The sequence below is a fragment of the Scatophagus argus genome, chromosome 18, assembly GCF_020382885.2.
Source record: "Scatophagus argus isolate fScaArg1 chromosome 18, fScaArg1.pri, whole genome shotgun sequence".
Taxonomy (NCBI): domain Eukaryota; kingdom Metazoa; phylum Chordata; class Actinopteri; family Scatophagidae; genus Scatophagus; species Scatophagus argus.
In genome coordinates this window covers 6,064,009-6,083,009 of record NC_058510.1, presented here as the reverse complement: position 1 = coordinate 6,083,009, position 19,001 = coordinate 6,064,009, and the positions used below count along the sequence as shown (strand labels likewise).

The following is a 19,001-nucleotide window of genomic DNA, read 5'->3' as shown; positions in this document are numbered from 1 at the left end:
GTTTCCCCATAGCACTGACTTAAAATTCACATGCTTTAACCATGTGAAAGTCCAAGAAACATTTGTCAACAACAGGTTTTATTATTCAAATTGTAACTGCAACAGGCATGTATCAAAAAGGTCAATACAGCAAAGCCTTTACAAAATCTGGCTCGACACATAAGTCTTCCCAAAAATGGCTGTCGCAACAAATTGTAAACAGTTTTATCAACAGTCTTACAGCACTTACAGCAAAATACAAATCAGCTTAAGTAAGAAAAGCACCTGTTATCTCTCAAAAATGTTTAAACACAAACACAACTTGTGCCACTGTACAGAATCAAAGTAGACAAACCAAACACAAAGAGATGGAATGTTCAAAGTCACTCGGCCATTTTGTTTCCGTACAAACCCCCCCCCCCCCAAAAAAAACAAAACAAAAGGACAGCTGGAGTTGTTCCTCACAACAAAAAGGCAAAGGGATTGGACAGTGCATTCAAAGACGAGCACACCATGCACTTGATGGGAACAGGAGCTGGTTTGGTCACTTAGCATAGTTTGTGCATAGTTATAAGGCATCATTCGAGCAGTCCTTTAGGTTGCATGTGGCTGAGAGAGACATTCTGCAGAGAGGAGAGTCTCCTTCAGTAGATCCTTGCCAGAAAAAAAACAACAACAACAACCTTGCATCGCCTGCAGTCACCACCCCCCCCCCCCCCTTGATAAGAGACTGGCAAAACCCTGAGCAAGTTGAGTATGCATGGAGTGGAGTTCCAGGTGAGATGCATGTGCAGTGAGTAAGTGACCTCCAGTCTGGGAGGGAAGCGACCCCGAGTTCAACCAGCACTGGAAGAGTCGGAAACATCGTCACAGAGACACAGCTGCACGGCCAACACCATCGTTAGTTGGGAGTGCAAGAACACATTGTAGCACAGGCGGAGTTACTTATGGCATCTGGTGTGTTTGAATAAGGTTCTGCTCATGGCTTCAACAGTGGGATGACAGTTCAAACGAGTGGTTCTTCACATCTGTGCTTCGAAGGCAAACCGTGGAGCCGACATGATTCACTTCAGTTCAAGGGAGAGAAACGACAAACGAGGAGATGCGTAAACAGTCTTCGTTGAGGCAGCAAAAGGACTGGGCTTGTCACATTTTTTTTTTTCCATTTTGTTTTTAGTTTTTTTGTTTTTTTTGTTTGTTTTTTTACATGAGGAAGAATCTTCAATGCAACACGGCTTTAAAGTCTTAGGAAGGTCTCACATGTGAATACTCCAGTTGTCTCAGTCAGTTCAGGTCAGATCATTCTTCAAATCTTTGTTTTCAAATGGCACTTCAAAATACCAGAAAAAAATGTCTTCTTCAGGTCTCATACTGATTTCCCCTTAAGTCTCACCAACACAAGAAGTGGTGTGTTCAGTCAGTAATGCCAAAACTACAGTGGACAAATAAATAAAACAAAGCAAATAAAAGAAAATACAGCAGTAGCCAAATGAGGTATCTATGTATTGCTCTATGCCAAAAAGAGGAATTTAAAATTAAATAACTTAAATAAAATCAGTGGTTTATCAAGATGGGAGGCAAAAGCAAACAAACATAAACAAGGTGTTAGGATCAGGTGGGGCAGCGGCGGGTATGGGGGGGGGACTTCAGGCCATCGCATGCCCCACCCAGTCCCCAGTGTGTGTGTGGTGAGGCCCTGAGGCCAGGGTCAGGGGTCAGGAGGTCGAGGTGAAAGGGCACACGAGGAGTGTCAGGATTCTCTGCTTCCCTGAGGTATTTCTTTGGAGCTGGTTCCTCCTGCGGTTGCAGCGGTGTTTTCGTCTCTTCGGGCGGCGGCGTCCTCCGTGTCGGTGCCGGCTGTGATGGGCTCCGCCTCATCGGACGCAGGGGTTTGTTCCTGTTGTAGGCCGCCCCAGCTGGCCTTGTTCAGCCCCATATGGCCCAGCATGGTCTGGGACAGACGTGTGTCGGAGAAACGGGCCCACTCTGCAAACAGTGGCTCCGCCACATATGTCATGAAGCCTGAAAAGGGAGAAGAGGCGGCAGAAACAGATTAGGGCAAAAGATTGGATAGAAGCTATCGCTAAATAAATCAAATATACAACACAGCTACTTGCCGATCTGAATGTTTCCAACTGTGTTGGCTTCTCTGTCACAAACTGGGCTGACTTCAAGTTTGTGCTTCTTCTCAATGTCTCCTAAAAGAGCGTAACAGAACTTAATTCATATATGAAGTATTATATGGATATTCTTTTATTATACAGTGAGTTGCTTATAGAGAACAAACACATACAGAACAAAGGAAGGAACTTTCATGGGACTGAAGAAGAAGAGGGGAACATAAATAACTGAAGGGGAATGAAAAAGGAGATCACCTTGTTGGAAGAACTCCTCAGTCACTTTCTCACTCCACTGTTTACTCAGCTCCCAGGGTCTGCAGGGGTTACAGATGTCTGCACACTTCAGAGCCATCTGTGCAAGGTGGGAATAAAACAAAATAAGCTCTCGCAGTTTCTCCTGAGACATGCAGGTTCTGTGTGCGTGGTAGACGAGGTAACCGACCTGCAGGATGAAGTGACGGTGGCTGGCGTTGCTCAAGCACAAGTTCTCCTGGTCCAGGTGCATACGAAACCTGGACAGGTACTCGTTCTGTCTGCTGATGTCCGTGGCCAGGATTAAGGAGCCCAAATCCCTCTCCATGTTCAAGCTGAGGAAAGACGGAAATGATCCGACTGTTAAGCACTGACTGAGGCATCGGATACAATTTTTCTCTATGAAAATAAGCAGAGAGGTCTCTTGAAACATCAAAAACCTTTCAAGCAGCGCTGTCTAACGTTGTGTGTAGCAGTTTTTCGTGTTGCACTTAGTGTTATTGCAGCGTCACACTGACCTGTCCTCAGCAGGCATATGGGAGAACAGCCCAGTCTCTCTGAGCAGGCCCACTGCAGACTTCCAGTGATGGTTTTCCAGAACTGAGGTATTCTAAAAAGGAAAGATGAGCAGACACATAAATTTAATGGAATCTGAAATGTCTTCCAATACGTTACAAGAACAAGTAATTTCCGGCAACCTATGAGAGTGACTGTTTTGTGGTTTTACCCTATAGAGTGTAGCTAGATAGTGGTCAGTCTTGATGAGAAAAGGCTGGTTGACCCCTGGATGGTCCAGGTCGTGCGTGACGGCTGCTAAGAGCCCCAGCAGGATGTCACAGGAGGTCAGAGACTTGGCAAGCTGCATTCACAACAAATGCAAAGGCACAAAGATGAAGACCAATCATTAAAATACAAATTCTCATTTAATGAAACACCAAAATGTCTCGTTTGCATGTCTCACCATGGGCTCCTGCAAGTAGCAGTACATGGCCTGCGTGACATCTGCAGCATGTACAGCGTTATGATACGGGTTGTCGCTGTGGTAGTCCTCCTGGACCATGACCAGAAACCTCCAGAGTCTGACCATGTCCAGCTGGAAGAGCTCCACCAGGCCATACTGGTTCAGCAGGTGGAGGGTCAGGGTGATCAGGCTGTTTCCTGAACAAGAAGACCAGCAGAGTTAGCAGAGTGATTCTAATCTCATCTAGTTTGTCACTACCATCAGACATTGTTACAAAATCACTTTAACTACTGTGTACCTCAAGTTTTTATATTTATTGACTTTTACCCTGCTTACTTTATTTTGCATGCCCTTGGCTTTTTAATATTTTATATGTTTACATTTTTCTACTTAAGATGTTCTACTTCTGTACTGTGGGTCTTAAGAGTACCGCAGCTTCAATCTTCTGTATGTGCAGCACATATGGCAGAACTGACAATAAATTTAACTATGACTTTGAAAATAAAATGTGACTCTGTTATGCTCAGTGCACTGCATTGCATTGCTATGATATAATTTAATTCACTGGTGAATCAACTTTCTCTAACTCTGCCTCTTCTGCCTTCTTCACTTTTTTCCTGTTCTTCATTGTCAAAACCTTTACTATCTCATTTACTATCTCTTGTCATTGAGTTACACAGTATACATGCAGACAGGTGTATGGCGAGAACGTATCATAATCATAATTTTCATGTATTGAGGCTTCTGTCAGTGCAGAATATTGGCTTCATAGTGGCTTCAATATGCTCCCTATAGAACAAAATAAAGAGTCCACAGAGCTGCTGTTGAATTGCTGCTTTGTTAAATTAATGTCCTCTTCAAAAAGCAAATGACAACACCATGGAACCAAAAGTACATGCAGAAAAGATGTGGTTTTTCCCTACAAAAATCAATCTTCATAACCCTAATCATCACACAGTAAATCCCTCCAATAGATGGCACCATTGGTAACACAATGAATCTAAGACTGGTTCCATGCTGTCAGCGCTGCATCACTCCTGTTATCACGACTTCTGAAGCAACTTCTGAACAGTATTTCATGGCCTTATTTTACTTACCGTTTGTCAACCTATCGAAGAGGAAAATGTCAAAATTCCAGTTCCCGACTTTTTCCAGCATGCACTGCAGGAGGTGGGGGAAGCAGAGCGCAGAATCAGCAATGTGAAGTCTGAACAAAGCAAACTATTATTGTATCGTTATATAAAAAGGTGGGTGTCATTACTCTGGCCTGTCCAGTGTAGTCTTCATCCAGGATGTGGAGGGGGATCTGCTGAGGGACTCCCCGCAGCAGACGGGATGAGTGAAGGTACCTCTGGAAACTGAGCAGTCTGTGGACCCTCCTCTCAGGAGCCGAGCTCGCCGACGTGGACCCACAGCCCAGCCGTGCTGCACACACGCACACACGCACAAATCGCCCAAAGATGCAATATTTAAGATACGTGACAATACTTTTGGTTAGTGTTTATTTCACAGTCTCATTAGGCTCACAGAACCACTTTGGGTTGCACAAACTCGGCGGGGAACTGACACCAACACAGCGATGTACAAACAGTCGCTGCTGACACAGCCGCCCACTCGTAAGCCTTTCGTCTGGGATCACACAGCAGACATGCTTTGTCAGTGGTCTCTCTTTCACACACACACACAAAAAAAAGCACTGTGTCTGAATAAACCGTGGCTGCAATCCGGAAACACGTCAGCATGAAGTAGGATTACTTTTGGGTCAAAATGTCAACACACACACACACACACACACACACATTCCTTCTCCGTGACTCTTTTGACGTTTTCTAAAAGGGTTTTAATGAGTATGGAAGTGCTTATTTGTTCACGCAACCATTCACAAAGCTTTGACAAAAGGTGTACACTAAGACACACCTTGGACTTTATCGTAATGTGAAACCCTGTATGAAAGCAGCCACCTGTCAGTCACGCTGCAGTGTGCAGCTACAGAGGCCGGCAAAGTCGAGGTAAATCGGCTGCGGTTCATACTCACTGTGAAGAGTTCGGAAGTCGATGCACAGGTACGGGTGGGAGCTTCTTCGTTCCGGTTCAAATCCAACCTGACTTCTCACTCTCACATCTCCTAGAAGAAATTAGCACTTATTTCCTCAAGATCGATGCTGCTTAAAAAGAAAGGTGTCTGAATGCACAAGGCAAGGTGTAGTATTTACAAATGTTTTCGATTATATGCTGGAATCTTTCTTGCGTTAAGTGGCACAAGGATGGGCTTTACCACAGGACAATGAACAGAGCCCTGCACTAAGGCAACTGCACATGTATGCAAAATTACCATCAAAGCCCCTCTTTTAGGAAAGCCTGAGTTCCACTGGCCACAGACAGAGGGGATGTTTTTCTTCACAGAAGGTATTTCTTCCATCAGTTCTCCAAAAAAGCTGAAACAGATTCTGGTCTTCTGGCTAACGTCTCTTTCATACTCTTCTCTCTTTATTTAATTGCTAATTTAGCTTCATGCTGTTTCATGTTTGTGTCCGTTACAATCCGACATGATCTTTCATGATTTGAAGTGCTAAATAAATACTTTCTTTTTTGAAAATCATCATTTTAGGAACAATGGATTATTTAGGAAGAATTCAGCAGCAATAAATCTGTTTGTTTTAGCTAAAAGTTGCTGTCAATGCCACATGGGAGCTGTTGTTGAAAGCTCAGTGTGGACAGAAAACTTGACCATCATGTTTCAGCTTCTCATAACGATTAGGAAATAATCCACCTAATGCTAAGCCATGAAAGGACTTTATGTTTCTGTTGTCAGAATGTGTTAAAGCCCATCATATTGGTACTCGAAGCAAAAAAGAAACAAGCAAAAGATTCAATTTTGTAAATACTATTTGACTCAAGTATGGCTTGTACTATCCATGTGCGAGTACAAACACACACTCCCACGTCCCAGAAGAGAAAGTTTAATGGACAGATGAGTCAATCAAACAGCTGAGCATGCAATGCCATGTCAGGACAGTCTGTTCTACTATTAGTATTCAGAGCCTCTGACAGTGTCCTAAAGTCCATCTATGACTGTTTTTAGGAGTCAGGCAGAGGAACAGGACGGCCGGCCTGCTTGTAGACTGCAGTCGGGAGCAGTGAGAGCTTAGTGAGGTGACAGGATGCTATGACTCTGATGCAGTAAAATGCTAGTGTGTCGTTCCAGGCAACACTCTATATGCGGCAAGACTATGTGGCAGTGTACTAGTCAAGGTGCTAAACGGTGCAAACATGTTTCCAGCATGGCACTTCTGATTGTGTCGCATGTGCATCAGAACTAAAAGTCAAAAACAGTCACACAAGTGTTTCCCCAACCAGCCATGTTACTTACTTGCAAACAGCTGTTTGAATACTACACAAGCTCCTATCAAAATACCAAAAACTAAGAATTAAAATTATAATCACAACAATATTTAGAAAAGCTGTTTGTAAAGTTGTTGGTATGAATGTGGAGCATGAACCGTGTCGGTGGTTATTTCAAGTGCAAAATAGAAAACACTGCCCACATGTATACACATCTTCAGATGCATGTGTGAGGGCTTAGCACGTGCGTGCGTGTGTGCACACGCTTGAGTGATTAGTGCGTTTTGAGAGTCACAGGGTCCATGTTTCCCCTGTGGTGCATTAGTGCTGGTGCTCTCGGGTGGATGTAGGTCATGTCATTATAACTGATGCAGCGAAAGCTCGAAGTCCTGCTATTTGAAAGCACATCAGCATTAACTTGGCAGACTGAACCCTGGCCCAAGCAAACACCAGTCTGCATTAGCGTGCTTCTCCTCACACCTAATTCAATATAAAATCAACAGACGCAGATGCTTTATGCCAGTGACGTACGTGGCTGCCATCATACTTAGCCAAGTAAAATGATTAAAAAGATAAAGCTCCTTCAGTCGGCTTAATAAATCGCTGTGACTGTGACTGAACGCACGTGACAGCAAGCGACTCATGGGCATTAGCAAGCTGGAGAGGAAAGTATAGTAACAGTATGTGAAATCTAAAGTAAACACAATTTCAGCAGATGCATTCAGTAAGTCCTGAACTGGTCCTGCTGTTTAATGCTCCCTGCTCACTCTCTGCGCTTCACAGCAGCAATCTACTATCTATGAATGACACTAACTGAAAGGACAACAGCAGTGCCCGTTTCTTTCTGTCTTTCTTTCTTTCTATATTCCTTTCTTTATTCCTTCCTTCCCATTCATCGCCAACCGAACACCATCCGATCTATCACTTGAGGTGGCAAAAGTTGCATGCGAGCGTGCATCTGTGTGTGTTAGACTGATGCCAGGGATACACAGGCTCTAATCACACCACTATCCCCAATAACCTTATTGATCAGAGAGCCAGGGCTGATCCGGCTGCTTCCTGGATTCATTTGACTCCTGGCAGAGCTATGAGCACTGCATCCTCTCATCCATTTTCTAAAGTGCTCATCCTGTGTAGAGTCGTTGAGGTCAGCGCCGGGCAAATAGGCACAGATGTATGTACATGAACACAAGAAAGACACTCTGCTAGTCCGTTTGAGGATGAAAACCTGATCAAACACGTCACTCTACATTACAGTTGCACACAAGCTAAATCTATTCTGACAGAGAGATTACCAGAAGGCCAGGGATTGAGTGGACATGCACTCTAGTGCGTCCCCATCATAATCTCCACATCCCTCTCCTCATCTCAATGCTTTTTAAACTCCCGTGTATTAAGAAATGGGGGTGGGGGGATAAACCTACTGATGTCTGGAAAACTTATGCATGTGTGTGTTTACTGAAAATGCATGTGATTGTACGGACCGGGAGCAGGGAAACACTTACCTAGCATACGGATGTACAGCGCCGTCTGGTCGGAGCTGTCGTAGGAGATGGCCCCTCGTCTCTGAACAAGCAAAAAGAAACACTGTCAGCACACTCCCTAAGGTTTATGTAGATGTAATGTTGCAGCTGTGTGTTGTAGCTTCCTCAGCCATTGTTTATTGTACACATTCATATCACACTGACAAGGAAAATATGATTTATGGGTGAGCACTACGCCCAAAAACTGACGTGGGCGGTACCCAAAACCCCCCATGTCGGCAAAACACACATCTCAGACGCTCAAAATACAGGCTACACTGCTGTGTGTGTGTGTGTGCGTCTGTGTGTATGTGCGTGTACAAACTGTTAGACTGATAAACATGTTCCAGCTCCGTATCATCAGCCTGATACGGCACTTACACCACTACTATCAGTCATGTGAGAAAAACACGTGTCATGTCCACACACACACACACACACACACACACTCGTGTACACAATTTCCCATAAATAGACATTATTCTGGACCCCATCCAAACAGATCTGACCCCACCCTGTGCTTTCTGTGATATTGGGACTTCCCTTTCAAAGTCTGAGTCAAAATGCAGTTGAAAAGGCTGAAAGATAAAGTATATGTTGAAGAAAATGACTTCCCTAATCTGACGTCAGCAAGTGAATGCCGTTTGAATGTATTTGAATAAGTATTTGAATTGGACAGATGCAGCCCACCAACCCCTTCACAAAGTCAGTTCCTGTTCCTCTGTACTATTATACTACTGAACTACTGTTCCTGAGTAGCAGAGCATAATAAATTAATAATCAACCACAAATTATTACAAATAAAATTCAAAACAATCTATTAACTGAAGACATTGTTGTCTTCCTTGCAAGTTTAATCTAACCTCAACACTTCGTTTTGTAAGAGGCAGCTGCAGCTGACTTGTCCACAAAGTTTAATGACCATCTGCTGACTGTTCGCTCAATAAAAGTTTATTAAAATTACTTCTTTTTTTCCTTGACAACATGTGTTGAGGAAACACAAAATATCCCCAATATCTGCATGAATACGAGACAAATACTAAATACTATGTAAACTAAGGGAGATGACTAACAAAGAACATATACTGATGCTACTCAAACGTAAACAAACCTGCGGTCACTGTTGTTGTTGTTGTTGCTGCTGTTTCAGGCACATACTCATTACAACAATGGGCACGGGCATCCTGAGGTGATGAAGTCATTGTTTCCTCAAACACTGAGTTTTACATGTTTACATGGATACACAGAAATCAGAGGTTTGAACTATGCATTTAGGAAAAAAAAGAATATTGTTTTGGTGAAAATGCTGTTTGCATGTGAACAAAATGCAAAGGAAAAATATCCATATTAGTGTGAACAAGGCCTAAGGGTGCTTCAGTTGACCGAAGAAGGTTGCCAAAATATGGATGAAGATCACAGACAAATGAAGATCATAAGTTGTCTGTTTCACATTGCCTGCAACACCATCACTCAGCAGAAGCTCAGCGGTCGTTGTAGCAGGGATGACTGCGGTAACTGCATATTTGCTCTGCTGACAGACAGCTGCTCCGGGCTACACTGAGGCGTAGGCTCACCTCTCTATGCACTCCACACATCCTACTCCCCCTTGGCCCTCCTCCATACCCAATCATCCTTCAGGGGCTTCCCTCGTCTAGAGTTACCCTTTCCACAGTGAGCCGGCATGCCTGACCGGCTGGCCGGCTGGCTCGCTGATGACGCCGTCTAAGATCTTGGACCATTTAATGACAACCATCAGCTGGTCACATCACAAACACAAACATGTGCAAACATAACTGTACAGGCTTGTTCACTCATTACTTTAAGTATTCAGGATTATTGTCGACCTCCTTCACACACACATACACACACCTGACACCGTCTGTCCTCTAAGCTCACGACAGCCGCCAATCTAAAGCTAATATTTTACAGGCTAGCAAGCAGCTTGACTCAGGGTGGGTAATCTGGAAAGCTGTATTTTAGTGTCAACAGGCCTCTGTGTTTACACACAGCACCAGTGGTTAGTGTGAATATTATAGATTGTGTGTATCTAGTACAGGGCTGTGTGTGTGTGTGTGTGTGTGTGTGTGTGTGTGTGTGTGTGTGTGTGTGTGTGGGGTGGGGTGGGGGTGGTGGTATTGGCTGTAACATGCGTGGGAACTGTATAATCCTGGCTCCAGAGGTGGGAATGGAAGAGCAGCACTGCCAACACTTGCCCAAACAAACCTTTTGACCAGAGCTTGCGAACACGAACACACACACACACACACACACACACACACACACATATATATATATAAGCAGGGCTAGCCACCAGTTGGCACTTAACAGGACACTGGCATGTGCTCCCTTGTGAGCTGGTAAGAAGGAGGCGGCAGTACAAACACTTTCTCAATGTCACATTCCCACCGTGGACGAAGTCACGTTTTACCCTTGAATTGGCCAGTACAAAACACTCACAATCCGGCCACGCCTTGCGGTGCCAAGTACCAACACACACAAAACCATAGTGGTCCGTCATGGTCCAACATGAGCCCCTCTGACAGTGCCGTGTTTTTGGCATTTACTGTATGCGTCACAGCTAAGCGTGACAAAAAATAAGGGAGAGATGCGGGATGTCAAAGGCAGGACATGAACTTAATATCACAGGCGCGTAATTCGTTTAATAACATTAACGTTGCACTTTGTCCCTCTTTGCACACGCTTATCGCACGTTTCAATCATATGAAACATTAGGAATGTGGTCCAGCTGTGCTTAATCTTTTCTTTGAAATGCCTGCTCGTGTCAGCCTGAACTAAAGGTTTTTCTCAGTGCACCGTACATGTCAGCATCACTCAGCTTTTGTATTTCTGTTGCATCCTTTCAAAATTACTTCTACTACTTAATGCCACAGCAAACTGACCAGCTGAATAAGATGCTGAACAAAAGCTTTCTTTTAACTACAGGAAAGGTTTAACTATGAGGCAGCTGCAGGAAACTGAGTCCTTTGTTTGATTTAAAAAAAAAAAAAAAAAAAAAGGATTTAAAAAGAATACACTACACATTGGTCTGTGGATCAAGTTTAACTTTTGCAAAGTAAGTCAACTGTGGCTGGCGTGCTGGCAACAAGCACAGATGAGATGAATCTCAACCCTTCAACTGGAAACATGGGTGGTACAGTGCCCATATCATGAGTTCTGATCACAGCTGCTCACAAGTTCGTCACAGCAAAGGAATCCAGCTCGATGGAAACCTGCCATTTGTTCGCAGGCTGAAGAAGAAGAAGACGACAAACAGGCAAAACATCTGTGACATCATCTCTGAAGCTCAGATTTCGGTGTACACCTCAACAACAACTTTGTCAGTTGTGAGAGTCGACAGAAATGTCCAAACCGTGGGACAGCTGGATCTCATCCAGTGAGGGGTTACAAACAAATTTGTAACATCTGGCATCTGTTAATCAAGCAAATACACTCAATCGAGTTATGAAAATGAAACAAATTTTGTAAAATTTGCATTTCAAGATAGAAACTGTTGGGTTTTTGTTCCAGTGACTTTAGTGCCGTCAGAGTTCTTGATGTCAGTGTCTGGTGACCGTTTGAGAAACTGCGCTGTGCTTTGGTTTCATTGCTGAGCCGTGCCGGTTGCCACTTTGCATGTGATCCACAGCCTCTGGCATCAAACAATGAAAAAAATTTCTACCAATCTGTCTTAAGTCACGCTGCAGCTCAGTAGTCATAACTATGTGCCTTCATGAACTCTTGCCACCTGGATTTTCCAAATTTACTTGTGTGAGCATGCAGTTTGCTCAAGACACGTGCTTATACCCTATACATATAGCCCTGGTCTATATTAATAAAATAAACTCACAAATATAAAGAAACAAAATCTATTTTCCTTATCAAACAGAAAATTGCATCTTTCAGCTGTTCCAACAGTCACCAACATGAGGCATGCAATACAACGTTAGAATATTTTTCACAGGAAAAATACTTTCTTCACAACTGAAAGTGAAAAGATTCCAAAATATGTTTCAAACCACATTTTTTCCTTTTATTACTTCCAGAAAGCTTTATAAATTCAACAACAATTTGATTTTTAGTTTTGGCGGGCCTATAGAAACGCATCATCTCGACCTGGAACTGCAGCCAGGTGGTGCTGAGAGCAAGATTCAGGTTAAACGGGAAGTCTATGCCACCTGCTGTCTTAACTGCATCTAGTAGAAACAGCAAGGGATCGTGGGTAATCGTCAAAGCTTCGGAGGATTAGCCCGAAGGTAACCTGTCTGGGAATGTCCATGGGCAACAATAATGTTAACTAACTTGGAAAGCACATAAATGTTGGGCTGACATTGTTTGGTTAGCTATTATTTGTTTTAGATGAGGTATCCCATGTTTTTATTAAGTTAACCACTTGCTTTCATCACCAGTGAAAATCTCTCCAGCGTAGCTAGCTAACACCCAGCCCGTGCCGTTTGTCCACAGGAGACGACCAGGCTGCTCTACGGTGTTGTCCTTGGTTATAAAATGCAGATGTGGGATAAACCCAATGTAACCATAAGGCTGAGAAGCTCCGTGAGATTCATTTGGGCAGGGCCACACCAGCATAACAGTTGGCTCATTGTGCTCCCTGCAATTCCACGTGAGCTCGTTTACATACGGTTCCGTTTCTTATCTCAGCTAAGTCTCGCTGCCTGGGGTCACAGCACTCAGGTTTCTGAGGCCGAGAGGGCGTGGGGGTCGGTCACATGATGTCCGTACTTTTGAATGGGGAGTTTTACCCCCACGACTTCAGTGTTTGTCATCTTCCTGACTCCTACACCTAAACATATGCTCACAACATCACAAAAGGTTCAGAGATGTGAACTCAAATGACCTTACTGGAATCTGGTGAAATTCTGCGAGTAAAGGTGTGTTGAGTAACAGCTTTTTGTCCGCATTAACAGCTACTACCTTATTGTCATGGTGATGTTTGTTCAAAGCAAACAGGCTAGTGTGTGTGTGTGTGTGTGTTCAAATTAAAAAAGGCACTGGCGAAGTCTCAAAAACTCAAACTCCCAGTGGCTCTACATCACAGCATTACGACTGAGCTGATGTTTGTTGTCCGATGCCCTCTGAATCGTACTCAACGGTGCAGCACTCTCACACGTCTTTGATTTTAAACACAGACATTAAACCCTGGTTTTATTGTGTCATTTAGCTTTAAAATTGGGCTTTCAGCCGAGCACAGGCCTATTGCACTGTCAGTAAGTCAGCCGGGGCCGAGCAAATGAGGAAGCCAGCAATATTCTTATGAACGGACGTATGAGAGATAAAGCAGTGCACGCACACACACACACACACGCAATTTCCCAAGATAAAAGCAGCTGGACTCAGCACGGTTTCATACACTGAAAGCTTCCTTCTGAGTTATGACCTCTTGCAGCGCTCGGCTGTGTGGGACGACACATTCCAGTAACTGAGTGCTAGGCCATAAATGCAGTGTGTGTGTGTGTGTGTGTGTGTATTTGTGCACCAGCCATTGCATACACAAAAGCCCTAGATGGAGTCTACCTGTTGTAAGAGTGTTTTATGAGAACACTGTCCACTCTGACACACTCCAGCTGCGGGGAGTTTTGGAGAGAGGGAGGGGCTGCTGGTTTGAGGGGAGGCCCGGGGTGAACCGGCCTGATGCCTTCACTGGCAAATGACAGGGCGGTGTTGTCACCAAAGAACAAAAGCGGCATGCTTGTCAAGCAGTAATATATCTGCAACCAATGGGCCTCTTTTACTGACGAGTTAAGTGTCTTAAAATGATTTAATCCTCCTTTAAAGAGAGTGCTTTGAAAAGGGGGCTCGTATAAATGCGCTCTTAGCAGCGCTCTATGAAACAAGTGGAGTTAAGGGGGTGGGGTTGTTTTATATTCTTACAGGCTGTCTGCCCTGCACAGGAATTTCATTCATTTTTAAACATCATCCCCAGGCTCTAATTGCTTCTCTGGGTCAGCTGAATGCCCCCACACACCACCACCACCAACCCCACCAGCAAACAAAACCCAAAGTGGCCAACGAATGTGCCTGTGGACAACTCGTTAGTGTTTAAGACTTGCAGAACCGGTAAAGAAATTCTCCCTTCCGCAGCAGGCCTGTGTCATATGTCTATAGGACTAACATGATGTTAACGAATATTCAGCAGGAGCAGCTGACATCCTGTCCGTTAGCGTGTCGATGTGTGGAACCACATTCACACAGCCGACTGCACTCGACACTGCAGCACAAAAACAGTGTGGTCATGTGATAAGAGGGGCCCCTTGCAGCGAGACACGGGGAGAGCGTGCTTAAGTGAAGACAGGGCGTAAGGTTTGTTTATTTACCAAATAATACACATCCTCGCTTAATAACAAACAGTGCCATTCATTCCAGCCGCATCGCGCTTAATTTCGCAGAAAACCTAACTCTGGCAGGGAGAGAGTTAACGTTTTTGTGAAAGGTTGTGAAACACCAGGCTCAGACTCTGAGCGGCTCCTTCAGCATTCTTACCACATCCTGAAACTACGTCAATCCGACGGCTCCGCACAGAAAAAAAAAAATAACCTTATCGGTTCAGTTAAAATCAACAAAGAAACTCCCTCAGAAAGAAGCACCGTAGCGTACTCCCTTATCGTGCTCGGGACAGAAACATCCATAGTGCGGCTGATACAAGCAGCGTTATCTCCCACCCTTATAGCACGACATATCATCATCTCCTGTCCCTGAACATCCAAAATGAGAATGAGCTGATCTAGGGTCAGCAGTCAGCGTACTCTAGATGATATCACTGACTCTGATATGACGGACTGAGCTGACAGAACATCAACGTTTCCCATCTAAGCTGCTTTCCTCCCATTATCGCCAAAAGCCATGTGACTTCTCAGGCCCCATCAATACCCTGCATCTGTTTATTGATTCTTTTTTTTTTTTTCCAAAGCAGTCAATTACACAGCCTCGTCAGAGCCTTGTGACTGTGCGTGAATGTGTTGCAACAGTATCAAATCATGACAACCAGCCACATGGCACAAGTACTTGTTTTCTGTCCTGCCATGTGTAACGTCTCGGAGATGTGCAACGCCAAACTAACTGAAAATACATGTCTGTTTAGTTGTTTAAATGGGAACCACGTGAGTCTTTGCCTGCCCAACTCCTAAGCTTGTACTCCTGGTCCTTTAGTTCTGCACCAGTCCAGTCTATCTCACTCCTGTGTTTGCCCTTCACTCCACAGAAGCAAGGGGGGGACCAGCATACATCACTATGCAAAGGCAAATTCAAATCATCTTCCACATCACTTTTAGGAATAAGCTAACATGCACTGTTATAAGAAAAACAACAGTGGCGTTGTAATAGACAAATGAGCCCGGCTATTTAACGCCGTTGCTGTCTTCAACGCCCCTTCAACAGCATATTTACACCCATTACAAGCATTCCACGACCACAGAGTGACATATTCTTCTGCGACTCTGTCGTGTCTCTAGTCCTACTCTTTCGTCTTCTGTTTACAAGAGGAAATGTCTTCATCTGGGAGGGAAAGCGCACGGGGAGGGGGGGGCATCAGAGGAGAAAGAGAAAGAAAAAGGGGGAGCTTGTGAGTGAGCGGAACAAGATAGCCAGAGAAAGAAAAGAGACTGAGACTCCGGCCATCTGTGAGTCTGGCAACGAGCCAAACCACTGCCCACAGAGCACAGGCACATGCCTAACTGCCTCTTTCTGCAATGGTAGTCCAGAACTGCTTCCACAAACAACAGGCCTGTGGAACCACACACAAAAACACAGCAGCCACCAAGGACAAATGCACCCTTATGGTCATAAATAGGGCCCGAAACACAATATTTGTACAAGTGTAATTGCTCTGTGACAAAGGCTGAGTGACACTGCTGTCTGTGTGCATGCATGTTCACCCAGTTCTGCCAGTGTTTGGTAAGAAAAAGGACAAATGATTATGGCAGCAGGTCTTTACATAGAATTACTGAATCCCCCTTTCACTCAATGCAAAAGAAAAAAAAACAACAACAAATGTTTGTTAACCTTGGCCGATTCAACAATGTCTCAAAATAAATGACGCACAGATTATTATTGTTTCACCGGAAACTCACTTACCACTACACAGTGCCCTGCTTGCTGCAAATTACCCCTGGTTTCACAACAAAGGCAGCACAATAACAGCACACCTTACACCTGCCGACTGAAAATGAATTCTGGCCCACTTAGGCGATCAACTAGCGAACCTGACCGAGACACACAATAGCTTTACTCTCGTGTTTGCACGCAGAGGATGAGCATTGTACCGAGATGGAGTTTCTTTTGAGGTTTATGGATCTGTCCAGGGACCCTTCCTTTGGGCTGACAAACAGGGTCCAAGAACCACCAAGGTTCAGGACAGCTTCTGGCCTGTGGATTACTTTCATAAGTCATCCTAACTGAGGCGGAGAGCGAAGACGGAGCGGTAGGATAACGACTGCAAGTATGGAATCAACGGGTAGATGCCAACAGAAATGTTGTTGTGACAGTTTATTCAGCAGTGAAGATGAGCAACATTGGGGGCCTTTGATAACCGAGGTTGTGCATTAGCCTTTGTTGAGGGAGCTGCCAGCGATGGTGTGGTAGGTTCAAAGTGGATACACATGGGTGGTTATGTGGAGCAGCGTCTTGCACAAAGCGCTAATGGACGGTCCATTGAAGAGGACGCTCTAACAGCTGAAGACAGTGACTTAATACCCAGTTAATGTGCAGGGAGATGCCATGTGATTCTGTGGGAGTTTCTGCTCATGACCAGCAGGCAGGACATCCATGACCCAAAGAGATGAGAATACATCACACCGCTTTGTGCAAAACTACTGAAGCAATAGCAAGGGCGGTGTTTTTTTTCCATTTTAGAAAGTGTATCACTGAGGGGAAAGAGTTCATTGACTCATGACTTGATGTGAAACTTTTCTTTGAACTGAGGTTACAGGCATACATGTTATAGTTAACTGAGCAAGTGTGCAGCTCACAAACAGTACTTACTTCTGTGTACATGAGCATCAAAAAAGAAAAGCATGACCCCGTGACGCAGAGCCCATTGTTGTACCTGCCTCTTTTATTTTACCACAATGCAAAACATACAGAGGCAGGCTTAACAGACGCACATTTTCAAGAATTCAAGACACTGAGAAAGCAGGAAGTTCACTATCTCTCCATGATTTATCTTGTTTTTTTTGGGTGGGGGGGGTTTGTCAACATGTCAGGGGATGTTAATTTAAATAATAGCGTGGCACGTTCCTTCTGAGAAGTGTAACAAGTCCCAGGAGTAAATTGGTAGCCTGTACTTGAGGCAACATGCCATGAGTGCTGGCCAAAGTGCAAAGTGGTTTGGGGAGATGGCTGCTTGCTGTTTTAGGTTTAAGAGATAAGAAAAGGGTGTATGAGTGTGCGTGTGTGCGTGTGTGCGTGCGTGTGTGTGTGTGTGTGTGTGTGTGTGTGTGTGTGTGTGTTCACTGTGTGCTTTAGGGCCTAGATATCCAACAACCACCTGCAAGATTCCTGTGGATTATTGAGACATTTGTTTTACAAGGTGCTGGTTTTAAGGCCCCTGTGACTGCCAGAGCCAAATGCATTGTGACTAAATTATTAAAACAAACAAAACAAAACATAGGTATAAAAGATTTCAAATTTATTTACCTGTGACAGCTGTCTCGGATCAGGAGCCCCGAAGAGGGAAGAGCTGGAGCTGAAACTAATGGCTCCCCTCCGGCTAAGGACATGCTTAGGAACCGGCCTGTCAAGAGGCAAAACCGGCAGCTGATAACATACTTCCATTGAATAGTCAGGGCTGGATCCGGATCAAAAATATAAAAGAAAAATCAAATATCTAATGGAAAAAATGTAACAAATGCAATGCAAAAAATGGATGACTGGTGACTTAGAGAAACCCCCACCCCCCACCCCCCTCAAAAACCGAAAAAAATCTTTCAGTGTTGTAGAAACGATCTGCTATCGAGCTGCAAAGTATTTCTGTCCATTATGGGCGACTCAAAACTCGTCCAGATAGCCTTCATTGATGCTGCGTCTTGTCTACCTCCACCGTTTTACCTCCTTTGGTGTCATTCTGTGGGGGGAACAAAATCATGCTGCTGTTGCTGTTCCTTTCCTTCTCATTTTACTCAAATCCGGGCCCACGGACGACGAGACCTTCTTGCCATTTTCTGGGTCTTTATGAAAACGCTTCCTCATTTTCAAAGCAGAAAAAACGTCCGCTCATTTGCGTTTCGTTGTGTCCACAGACCCGCATATCGCATATGCCGAAATGACAACAACAAAAGGCACGACCACTTCCAAAAAATGTCATCAACATATCATATTGTATGCAACACCGGCGGATGAGGTGAGGCAGCTCCAGGATGTGAGACCTCGTCAGCCGTGGCTGGGGAGGTTTTCTCTCATTCAGACTTACACTGGTGGCGAAATACAGCCAACATGTAAGCCCTTTCCGTCTTTTCTCAGAAGCTGCACGATGAAGGAGCAGTTGTCTAATTCAGCGCTGACCGTAAAGCACAAAGTGTCTGTCTCAGAGAGGGAAACCCCGACGTTCATCTCATTCACTGCGACTCCGTGGTGGGTGAAAGCAAACGTTGTGGCACGCAACGCGAAACTATCAACCAAAAAAATGACAAAATAATCACATACAGCGTGTTTATTTCCCTAAAACTACCCATCTAACGTCCTAAACATTAGCCTGCTGTATGGTTTTTAAAGCACACACCACCTGCCAGAGATGGTGCTGTTGGAGCGAGCAGAAAAAAACGCCCTTGTCTGACTTCTACCAATGGCGTCAAGGCAGCTGTTGTAACCTCGACGCTG

The 19,001-nt window shown here is 44.5% G+C and overlaps 1 protein-coding gene across 2 annotated transcripts; it reads right to left on the bottom strand.

Moving 5' to 3' along the window:
• Positions 1–61: 61 nt before the first annotated feature.
• On the bottom strand, positions 62–18,931 carry pde7a (phosphodiesterase 7A). 2 transcript variants are annotated; one of them, XM_046370632.1, is made up of 12 exons: positions 17,823–18,931; positions 8,160–8,220; positions 5,348–5,437; positions 4,574–4,737; positions 4,410–4,473; positions 3,313–3,509; positions 3,079–3,210; positions 2,870–2,961; positions 2,542–2,686; positions 2,355–2,451; positions 2,097–2,177; positions 62–2,001 (listed from the first exon to the last, which is right to left on the bottom strand). In XM_046370632.1, exons 1-12 carry the CDS (start codon positions 17,958–17,960, stop codon positions 1,730–1,732), a joined length of 1,533 nt encoding a protein of 510 aa, XP_046226588.1. In that variant the 5' UTR covers positions 17,961–18,931; the 3' UTR covers positions 62–1,729. The 2 variants fall into 2 exon arrangements, with proteins under 2 accessions (XP_046226588.1, XP_046226589.1); XM_046370633.1 differs by having other exon boundaries at positions 5,348–5,434.
• Between the last annotated feature and the right edge of the window lie 70 nt (positions 18,932–19,001).

Excerpts from the sequence above, each read along its gene's own strand:
- pde7a (XM_046370632.1), bottom strand. The coding sequence starts at position 17,960 with ATGGAAGTATGTTATCAGCTGCCGGTTTTGCCTCTTGACAGGCCGGTT. Across the intron at positions 3,211-3,312 it reads GCTACTTGCAGGAGCCCATG|CTTGCCAAGTCTCTGACCTC; the intron begins GTGAGACATGCA and ends TTGTGAATGCAG. Across the intron at positions 2,687-2,869 it reads CATATGCCTGCTGAGGACAG|CTTGAACATGGAGAGGGATT; the intron begins GTCAGTGTGACG and ends GTCTTTCCTCAG.